A 12,019-nucleotide genomic window follows, 5' to 3' on the forward strand; every position below is an offset into this window, starting at 1 on the left:
GCAAGATGGCAGACATTGAAGAAATGTTGCAATATGGATGACATTGAAAAAAATGTTGCAACATGGCTGAATTGCAAAGTGGGTGACATTGTGTTCTGTTGCAAGAATGGTGATTTATCAAAACGGTTGATGTATCAAGACAACTTATGTTGCAACATGGCTGACGTAGCAAGATGGTTGACATTGCAAAATGTAGCATGATGGCTGATGTTGCAAGATGGCTGATGTTTCAAAATTTTCCAATATGGTTGACGTTAAAAGAAGTTTGACGTTGCCAGATGACTGAAGTTGCAAAGTGTTGCAAGATGGCCGACTCATTTTCACACATTCATGAGCGAGGCAATGCCACTGGATATCTTTCGTACTGCTGGTCCTCAATGCGCTTAGTTTCCCGAGAAAAAAAAACTTTTTTTGAGATATAATTGATGACATAGCAAATAATTATAACTCTTGAGAAATATTAGTCAAAATATGTTCAGTTGTATGCCAAACTAAAAGTTTTTAGGGATTTACTAGAGAAACAGCAGCATATAAAAATATTCCAGGACTCTGTGGAATATATATACACCATGGGAAAAAAATCAACTACCTATTTCCACCTCATACCAATAAATTCGTCACAATTCCTTATTTTTTTTCTATTAATGCCACAAATCACATTTCCAAAGAGTAACATTAATTATCTCATACTAATTACAGCACTAAAGGTATTTGATTCATTTAAAAATAATTAAACTTTAGTCATAAGAGTAATGGAATATATCACCAAACTCCATTCTCGTATATATTTTTCTTTTACAATTAGTGTAGCCCAAGAATGTGAACTATATATAAATTATGGTTGTCATGGATTATTGATAAATGACTTAACATTAATTCTAAACGAGACAGAAACTTCCTAAGTTCATGCAAATATTTGTATATAATGGATAAATATAGTATGATTAATTTTTTAGAGATATAAAACAAAGTACTTTTATATAGAAATACGCTCCCTTAGTTTTTTACTCCGGCGTGATTAAAAAGTATACGAGCAACAAAGAATATTATATGGCAAACCTAACTTAAACATTTCTATTCTACGTGTCAACAGAAAATGTAAATACAGTTTTTGAGGTGGATGTTTGATTACAATCAACTCTACAATAGAAAGATTATTACGAAATGGTTATTATAAGAAGATATGTAAAAGTTAGGAATATATTGGGAAGAAAATTAATATATTATATTAAGAAAAGGCTAAAACAATATTGCAGTCAACCTGTGACAGGGAGAGAGAATAAAAAAGTGGAAAACTAATAAAAGTGAAGTTTATGAACCAGACAAGTGAAAACATTTATGAAGTCTGAAAGATTATAACCATACAACTAGAATATGTCAAATATGTTACTAAAAAGATTCAACAACTCTTATTACAGAGGCTTAAGGCTTATTTTGAAACTTTACATAAATATAATGTAACGAGGAATAAGGGAAAAATGTGAAAGTCTCAATTCTGATAAAGGCTCTGGTGGAAAGTTCACAAGGCTTTGTAAGTAAAAATACTAGGCTTTTAAGTAATTTCTATTTTGCCTAGCGAGTTTTTTCTTAAATAGGATTAACCCAGCTTTTGCGAAACAGTAACCTTACTTTAAATCTCTTCTTTTGTATTTTACGTAAGAACAAACCACAATTAGAAGGTTGCTAAAATAATATAAAATAAAACTTATATGAAAAAAAATACTCAAAGATATATAAGTTAACGGTATTAAAGGCTTTATGTATGATAACAAAACAATACATTAACCCTAAAAAGAATTAACTAAAATGTTTATTATAAAATTTAAAGAATGCTTCACAGAAAAATAGATGGTTTCACTGAATTTATGTAAAATGCCTGATTCTGCTGGCTTTTAAATCTTCATGGTAGGTCATATTCAATAATTTGATGAGCTTCATTATTCCTATTAATAATTTTAGAGAGAGGAAGTGCAATATAGTTCAAGGGAAGATGTTTAACTGCAATTGAAATGGGTGTCAAAGTTAAAGGTCTCCGTCAATGTGCAAAAATTCCACAAGGCTACAAGTTAAGAGCAAAGACCCAGAAGTTCAACAGCATACCATCTACAAGAATCTAAATGAAAATTGTACTCAGTAACATCTCGCCATGACTGATGCAATTCTTAAGGCAGACTGGATGGTGGTTGTGTTCATTAACTTGTAAGCCGTACACACCTGTAATACAGGTACAGTGCTGTACATGTACAATGCGTACTTATAACAATATTATTGATATACACAGCGAAATACAGTAGTATACAAAAAGTTTTGATACTTACTGGATAATATTCTACAAAGGCACAGTTGACGATATGGAAGAAGAGGATAAGCTGTGCTGTTACAAATGGATGAACGATGAAGGAAGTATCTGCACGTCCTGGGATGTCTACGTAGACAGCGTATCACTGTTGTGAATAAAAAAGAACAGAAAAAAGAAGAGTAAGATATAACCATACTATCACTGGAGCTGTCAAATACTTTTATTTCCTGATACTACTGTACGTATCCTAAAGTTAGATTAACAACTCAATATAAACTAATTAAAATTTTCATTGATGTACTGTAATTATATAGCATCAGCTCTACAATGCAAGATAGAGTAATAGGAAAAGGGTTTGCAAGAAAATGTGGTAGAACATAGAAAAGTTACGAATAATGTCTAATGGGGAGAAAATTATTGTTTTACAGATATAAGAACAAATAAGGCAAAACAAAAAATATGGGGGGGGGGGAGCTACAAGCTGGATATTGAAAACCTGTAGGGAAAAAAGACCTTCGAAGATTACTAAGAAAAAAATAATCATAACCAGACAAGATAAAATTATGTTAAGTATAAAATAATCATACCATACAAAAATCTTTAAACCATTCAAATGAAATATATTAAGTATGTTAGTAAATCGATTTATCAACGCATATAACACAGAGGTTTGATGCTGGTTTTGAAAAAAAGGGGAAAAATGCAATCAGGGAAAAGCTCAATGCTGACAAGGCTCTGGTAGAATATTGACAAGATTTGGTTGGTAAAATAATCAGTTTGAGGAAGTCATTTGTATTTCCCTTAATTTTATGCAAAGGAGATTAAAGAATAGATTATCCTAGCTTTTGTAGAACAAGTAAGGTTATTTTAAAATGACTTTAGTATTTCTTGTAAGAACAAACCGCAATAAAAATTGCCAAAAAAATATAAACAAAAACCAAAGTATTAAGCTTATGTATGCCAATAAAACTATATATATTAATCCTGAAAAGAATGAACTCAAATAGTTATCATACATTAATAAGTTCAAAGAAATCTTAGTAGAAATACTAATAGATTATTTCATTAAATTTATTTAGAAACTTGATTACGCTAGCTTTAACATCTTCAAGGTAGATCATATTCATCCATTTGAGAAACCCGATTACACCTATTAATTTCGTACAGCAGATGTGCAACATAGTTCAATTAAAGCTGTATAACTGCCATTTTAATAGGTGTCGATGTTCAAAAGGTAATGTTATTTCAGTGAAATCTACGCTAATGTACAAAGAAACAAGACCATTTTAATAGCATAGATCAGGAACGTCAATAGCAAATTTGGTTAAAAATTAAAAAAAAAAGTTTAATCGCAACACACGCTCTTGAAGTCCGTGATTATGGTAGTTCTTGCAGTTTATTTTACCATTGCCATTTCTATTTTCATAAATAATTTGCCATATATTGTATAGTATTAATGTATACTGGATACCGGTGCTCATCGAGCTCTCTGTAACAAGCGTGCGACAAGATAAGACAAAAATCCTAATATACGAGTGTTAAATAAATTCACTTTACAGTTCATAGACTGCACTTGTTGCGCACTTAAGATGGGATACATCATCGGTGTTTAACATTGCCAAGTGGATCCTCCACCTTCATTGCACATTTCAGTTCGGGTATATCTCTCACTGATCAAAGTGCACAAATTGTAATAGTTTCACATTGCACTTAATAAACCACCGTCGTTACACATTGCCAGTTGGTTACACCACCATCATTGCAGACTTGCTACATCATTCATTTTGTGTTGCAGTGTGTATACATCACAGTTGTTGAACATTGTAGAGCGGCTGCATTTCTGTTGTTGCACAATGCTGTGTGGGTACATCGCTATTGTTATGCTTTACAGTATGCACAGTACATCATCATCGTAGTAAATTGCATAGGGTACAAGGCTCCTATTCCAAGGTGTAGAGTGAGTATATCAGCAGCATTATATATAACAGTCATTGCATGTTGCAGTATAGTTATATTGCTATTATTGCCGAGAGGATTAGAACAGTCATCACAGTGAGCGCAGTCGGCCCCCTAATTAGCGGGGGTTAGATAACACACATCCATGAAGATTGAGAATCAGCGAAGATCGAGAATCTGTGAGGAGCAAAAATCCACGAAGATCAAGTATCCGTGAATACTTGGTGCTCTAGAGTGGGTTAACTCTTAACCAACCAACTCCCTGGCCATTGCTGCGTGGGGTCGACTAACACACTAGGTAACCCAAGGTTCAATTTTTAATGTCTTAGCATTGTCATTGCATACGAAAGCAATTCAAGTCGCTGTAAATTGGTGTACTGTGCGTAAAATACTCTATAATACTCGAATGAGTCATTGCCACACTTATAATAACAACAAAACACTGTAGTTTCTATTTAACAACACCCGCCGATACTGTAGTGTATATTAATGTAATATATGTACAGTACTACCACCAAAGTGCAGCTTGATTATCAAAAGGGAAATGTCATATCACTCTTAAGAGTTGGCAAGGTTAACATACAATACAATCAACTCGTCACAATAGGAGCATGCAAAGTACTGTATATACACTAATTTTATGTACGGTCTTAATTTTGTATACATACTGTACACTATATAATTTAATATAAATATTAAAGAAAAATTAACAGTATGTCATTAAATATAAATATAAAAGAAAAATTAACAGCGACAAAACTAACCATTTTCATACGAAGTTTTTCACAGTAACATCTCGTGATGAATTATGCAATTCTTAAAAAGAGTCCACTAGATGGTGATAGCGTTCATTTTTAACTTGTATACGTACGTACGTACTTTTAACACAGGTACAGTGCAGTACATGTAAGATATATACTTTATCAACACATAATATACACAGCGTAACAGTAGTATTTAAAAAGGTTTTGACATTATGTTATGCTTACCGGAAAATATTTACAAAGAGGCACAGTTGGCAAGATGGAGGAGGAGGAGTCGTGCAGTTACAACTGGATGAACTATGAAGAAACGTAACTACATATCCTGGCACGGCTATGTAGAGAATTATCACTTCTGTAAAATAAAGTTAATATAGGACAGTACTAATAATGGAACTGTAAAATATGTCATGTATTTACTGACACTGCAGTACGCATGGCAAAGATACGTTAACTTGATTAATATTAACTTTTATTCTATAGTTATAGCATTAGCTCTAAAATGTAAGATAGACTAATAGTGAAATGTGATAGAATGTAGAAAGCTATTAACAATGTCTCGTTGGGAGAACACAATTGACTAAAGTTATACTAGAATACACACACACAAACACACACACAAAATTTGATACTAACTAGATACTGAAAGGCGGTGACAATAAAATTAAAAGTTCTTGCCAAGAAAAGAAAAGTTAATCATAACCAGACAAGAGTCAATTATGTAAAGTCTAAATTATACCACACACACTCAAATCATTATACCATACAACTGAAATATGTCACAATTATGTTAGTAAAATGTTCTAACAATGCATATAAAACAGATGCTTGTTACCGGTTAAAAAAAAAAGCAAAAACATGGATAAATAGCACAACGAGGAACGGAGAAGGAAAAGATAAGATAAAAAAAAAATAAATAAAATCTCAATGCCGACAAGGCTCTGGAAGAAAACTGACAATATTTTATCGGTAAAAAAATCAGTTTCTAAAGTAATTTGTGTCTTCATCGGCTATGTAATAGAAATATTAAAAATGGAGTTACCCCAGCTTTTGCAGAACAGTAAGCGTACTTTGAAATGACTTTTGCTTTTTGTGTAAAAATAAACCACAATCAAAATTACCAGAACTGTAAACAAAAATCAAGCATTAACTAAATCATCATCATCATCATAATCATCATCTCCTTCGACGCCTATTGACGCAAAGGGCCTCTGTTAGATATCACCAGTCATCTCTATGACCTTTCAATTCTATACTTCACCATTCATATCTCCCACTTCATAGTCCTCAGCTATGTAGGCCTGGGTCTTCCAATTCTTCTAGTGCCTTGTGGTGCCCATTTGAAAGTTTGGTGTAGTATTCTTTCTTGGGGAGTGGATATGCATCCCCAAACCATTTATTAACTAAAAGACGTGAATGATTAAAAAGTTTACTGCATTAGAGCTTAATGTATAACAACACAATTATATATTAATCCTAAATCAAAAAGTAACTCAATTGTTATAAATTATAAAATTTAAAGAAAAAGAGACTCTGTCAACTTCAACTTATTTATGGTATACTGTATTCTACCATTAAGAAGCCTGATTACGCCTATTAATAATTTCGTACAACGGATGTGCAACATAGTTCAAGGAAAGCTGTGTAACTGCCATTGAAATAGGTGTCGAGATTCAAAGTAAGAATTTTAGTAATATCTACGCTAATGTTCAAAGAAACCACAAGGCTTCATTAATAACAAAGATCATGGAGTTCAATAGCACACCATCTACAATAAGCTACATTAAAAAAATGGTGGCTAATCCAATTGTGCTCTAGAATTCCTTTTGGAATTCGGTGAAAAACTACCAGGCAAATTTGTTCAGAGGTTATGGTATTTCACGTAGTTTATTTTACCATTGCCTTTTCTATTTTATTATAACTTGCCAGGATACCGGTGCTCAAAGAGCTCTCTCTAATAAGCCTGCGATAAAATAGACAAAAGTCCTAATATAAGAGAACCGACTAATAAATTCATTGCAATATTCATACATTCCACTTGTGCAATGCCGGCGGGGAACATGGCAAAAGTTGCCGAGGGTCCCTTGCCGATGTTTAACGTTGCCAAGTGGATCCCTTACCTTCATTGCACATCACAGTGCGAGTATATCGCTCACTGACCAAAGTGCTTAAATTGCGGTAGTTTTACATTGCAGTCAAGATATGACCTTCGTTGCACATTGCCAAGGGGATACACCACCATCACACACTTCAGTCACTGTAAACTAAGTGTATTTTATGTACAGTTCTCTATAAAACGACTCATAACACGAGTCATTACCAGATTTATAATAACAAAACGCATTTGTTTCTATCTAACAACATTTGCTGATACTGTATTGCATATTACTGCAATATATGTACAGTACCATCACTAAAGTAGATCCTTATTATCTAAGGTGAGACGACATGGTTTAGTGTTGGCGGGGTCGACTCTCAACCCTACAACTCTTTACAAAAGAAGCATACACAGTAATGTATCTATAGCACTGTTAAGTACGATGCTAATTTTGTATATGTATCATACACTATACTTATCATTGAACATGAATATTAAAAGTAACAGCAACACAACTAGCCATTTTCATACGAAGTTAAACAGTATCATCTCGTGATGAATGATGCAATTTTTAAGGCGTCAACTGGTTGGTGGTTGCGTTCATTAATATGTATACCGTACATACTTGTAATACAGGTACAGTGCTGTATATGTACAATACGTACTTATATCAACACAGTTAAAACATAGTGTAATACAGGAGAATCTTTTAATAGGATATAACTTACCGGAAAATATTCTACAAAGAGGTAGGCTACAGTTGGCGAGATTGAGGTGGACAAGCCGTGCAGTTACAAATAGACGAACGATGAAATGAGCAAAGAAGGAACATAACTACACAGCTTGCCACGTCTACGTTGAAAAGTTATCACAGCTGTAAAAAAAAAAAAAAAAATAGTACAGTATTAATAACAGAACTGTAAAATACATTATGCACTAACTGTCACTACAGTACGTATGCAAAAGTTACGTTAACATAAGATTTTTTTTTAAAATTTTATCTTACGTCTACAATGCACGAGAATAAATCGCGAAAAGGTTTGTCAGAAAATGTTATAGAATGTAGAAAAGTTGCGAACAATATCTAATGGGGAGAAAATTATTAACTAAATTTACATAAGAAAAAATAAGTAAAGGGCAAAAAATTTACTACTGACTGGATGTTGAAAAAAAAACAAGACTTTAAAAGCTATTACAATAAAATCTAATAACCAGCTAAGAGAAAATTATGTAATGTCTAAAAGAAATATACTTGTACACACACAAAGCATTATACCCTACAACTGAAATGTCACAATTGTGTTCATAAAAAAAATCTAACAACACACAATACGGAGGCTTGATGCCAGTTTTGAAACAATACATACGGAAAATACCGCAACGGGGAGCGAAAAAGAAAGCAATAAGATTCAAAAAAGAGAAAATCTTAATGCTGACAAGGCTCTGGAGAAGAATTGACAATATTATGTTGGGAAAAATACAAATTTCTAGGAGTAATTTTCATTTTCCTTAGCTATGCAAAAGAGATTTTTCAAAAGGGATTATCCCAGCCTTTTTGCGGAACAGTAACTTCTACTTTAAGATTACTTATTTATTTCAGGTAAAAATAGACCATAATAAAGATTGCCAAAATAATATAAACAAAAACCAAAGCATTTACTAAATAAAAAAGTAAATTAATAAAATGTTGACTATATTAAAGCTTAATGTATGCCAATATAACCATACATCAATCCTGGAATGAATGACCTCGAATGGAATTAGAAAATTTAATGAATCCTTCACAGAAATTTTAATATATTTCATTAAATAACTTGATTTAGATACCCGATTATGCAAGCTTCTTCTTTATGGTAGATCATATTCAACACTTTGAGAAACCTGCTTATGCCTATTAATAATTCCGCACAGCGAATGAGCAACATATTTCAAGAAAGCTGTGTAATAGGTGTTGAAGTTTAAGGTCAAGAATTTTAATAACATCTAAGTCAATGTACAAAGAAACCACGAGGCTACAATAATAGCAAAGATCAAGAATTTCAATTAAACACCATCTACAATAAACTACATAATTAATAGTAGTCAAGTCGGTGGTGCTCTGGAATTCTTTTTGGTGAAAACCTACCGGGTAAATTTGGTCAACACTCTTTAATCACAACACACCCTTTTGAACTCTGTTCGTGGCAAGTTTATGGAATTTCGTGTAGTTTATCTCAACATGGATTTTTCTATTCCCATATATAATGTCATATTTTCAATAGCATTTACATCTAAAAGAAACTGGTGCTCTTAGACCTCTTGAGAACAAAACTGCGCCAAGATAGACAACATTCCTAATGTAAGAATACAGACTAATACATTCATTTCACTATTCAAACATTGTACTTCTTGCACATTGCAGACTAAATACACTGCCAAAGTTGCAGTGAGTAACTCACCGTTGTTTGACGTTTCCCATTAGATACATCACCATCGTTGCACATTACACTGTGATTTTATTGCTCACTGATCCATGTACATAAATTGCAGTCATTCCACATTGCAGTTAATACATCAAGGTCGTTGCATATTGCCAAGTGGTTACACCACTTTCATTGCGGACTCTGTACATCCAGTCATTTTGCATTACAGTGTGTATACATTAAAATCACTGTATTTCTGTTGTTTTACAAGGCAGTGTGGGTACATCACTATCATTGTGCTTTGCCGTAGGTATATCGTCATCATGATAAATTGCAGAGGGTACATTGCTCCTATTCCAAAATGTAGAGTTGGTACATCAGCACCATAGCTCTCTGTAGATTGGTATATCACAGCCATTGCATGTTACAGGATAGCTATATCACTGCTATTGCTGAAGGGATTGTATCACTATTGCAGGGTGTGGTAGGCCCTCATTATTCGCGGGGATTAAGTAATAGACACCAGTGAGATTGAGAGATGAGAATATGGGAAGATCAAGTATTTGCAAAAACTTGGCTCTCTAGTGTGGGTCAACTCATAACCTACTAAATTCCTAACCATTGCTGTGTACGATCAACTGATACTCTTGGTAACTCTCTGTACTATGCTATATTGTTTTCCCGTTTCTATAATAGTATGGTAGTTCATATTACTTTTCAAGGTTAATTTTATAATGTATTAGTGTTGTAATAGCATATAAATACTTCACTCACTGGAAAAACTGATGTCTTGCATGTACAGTACTCTAAGACAATGCAACACTTGTAATATCAACGAAAAACGGATGTTTTTATCTAATAACACTTCCTGATAATGTAGTATATATTACTGTAATGTATGTACAGTACTATCACTAAAGTCAACTCGACACTACAACTCCATACAAAAGAAGCCTACTCAGTACTGTACCTACTGTACTGTTAAGTATGGAGCTAGTTTTGTATATGGACTGTACACAATAGTCATATGCAATGATAAATATAAAAGAAAAGGTGACAGGGACACAACCATTTTTGCAAAAAGTTATACGCAGTAACATCTCGTGAGGAACTTCTCGTGAGGAATGGTACTGTTTTTAAGGCACAGACTGGTTGGTGGTTGTGTTCATTACTTGTATACGGTACACTTTTGATATAGGTATGGTGCTGTACACGTGCAATATGTACTTACATGAATAGAGCTAATATGCAGTGTAATACAGTAGTATAAAAAAAGTTTTGATACGATATAACTTGCCAAAAATTATTCTACAAAGAGGCACAATTTGCAATTACAAATGGCTGAATGATGAAATGAGCAAAGAAGGAACGCAACTGCACATCTTGATACGTCTACGTGGTTAGATATCTCTTATTGAAAGATACAGTTCTCAAGGTGTCGACTGCCTGGTGGCTGCGTTTATTAACTTTTGTACTATACTTACAATAACACTAAACTCTTTACTGTAGATGTATGAATATTTGTAAAAAAAACTACAGTAATTAGTTATACACTTATTTTACAAATACATTTACAATGCTGTACATGTACAATACGTCCTTTTATCAATACTGTTAATATGCACACTGTAATACAGTAGCATTAACAAAAAAAAGAAAAAAAAAGACAGTTCAGATATTATGATATAACTTACCTGAAAATATTTCACAAAGGGGCACAGTTGGCCAAGTTGGAGTAACAAACGACGAGAGATGGAATGGATGATGAAGGGATGTAATTGGACAGCCCAATATCTACGTAGACAAGGTATCACTGCTGTAAACTGCAGTAGATAAGAAAGTTAATATAGTACAGTATTAGTAATGTAATATTCATATATATTAGTTCTTTATTGACACTACAGTACATATGCAAAAGTTATGATAACTTGAATGCAAATTTCAAATGTCTATGTATTACATATTGTCCTAGTTTAATTGAAATTCACTTATATATTTTTATTGAATTTACATGACAGTAATTAATCTCTACAGTACACTAACTTCTATTAATTTTTACAATATGTAATCTTAAGATTCTGGTACATTGGGAGGAGGATCGTTTACGTAATCTCATCACCTACCTCCACTTGGATTGCTGGAGGAAGGATTGCAGGGTTTCGTGGCGGCGACAGCGGCTTTGTGGTTGGAGGTGGCGGCGACAGCGACTCGTTGGTTGGAGGAAGTGGCGGCGACGGCGGATCGGTGGTTGGACGAGGCGGCGGCGGCGGCGGCGGCGGCGGCGACGTGGCTGGAGGAGGAGGTTCAGTGGTTGGAGGTGGTGGCAACATGGTCGGAGGAGGCAGCGGCGGCTCGATGGCTGGAGGAAGAGGTGGCGGGACGGCGGCGACGGCGACGGGGGCGACGTGGTTGGAGGTGGCGGAGACGAAGTGGTTGGAGGAGGCAGCAGCGGCGGATTGGTGGTTGGTGGTGGCGGCAACAGCGACGACGGCGGATGGAGGAG

The 12,019-nt window shown here is 34.2% G+C and overlaps 1 protein-coding gene across 1 annotated transcript; it reads right to left on the reverse strand.

The window, feature by feature from the left end:
* Positions 1-404: 404 nt before the first annotated feature.
* On the reverse strand, positions 405-11,984 carry LOC137649997 (WAS/WASL-interacting protein family member 3-like). Its single transcript, XM_068382999.1, has 6 exons — positions 11,640-11,984; positions 11,211-11,339; positions 7,843-7,988; positions 5,245-5,371; positions 2,319-2,444; positions 405-2,214 (listed from the first exon to the last, which is right to left on the reverse strand). Exons 1-3 carry the CDS (start codon positions 11,844-11,846, stop codon positions 7,983-7,985), a joined length of 342 nt encoding a protein of 113 aa, XP_068239100.1. The 5' UTR covers positions 11,847-11,984; the 3' UTR covers positions 405-2,214; positions 2,319-2,444; positions 5,245-5,371; positions 7,843-7,982.
* Positions 11,985-12,019: the final 35 nt, after the last annotated feature.

The sequence above is a fragment of the Palaemon carinicauda genome, chromosome 11 (genome assembly GCF_036898095.1).
Source record: "Palaemon carinicauda isolate YSFRI2023 chromosome 11, ASM3689809v2, whole genome shotgun sequence".
Lineage (NCBI taxonomy): Eukaryota > Metazoa > Arthropoda > Malacostraca > Decapoda > Palaemonidae > Palaemon > Palaemon carinicauda.

Excerpts from the sequence above, each read along its gene's own strand:
- LOC137649997 (XM_068382999.1), bottom strand. The coding sequence starts at position 11,846 with ATGTTGCCACCACCTCCAACCACTGAACCTCCTCCTCCAGCCACGTCG. Across the intron at positions 11,340-11,639 it reads CTCCAGCAATCCAAGTGGAG|TTTACAGCAGTGATACCTTG; the intron begins GTAGGTGATGAG and ends TATCTACTGCAG.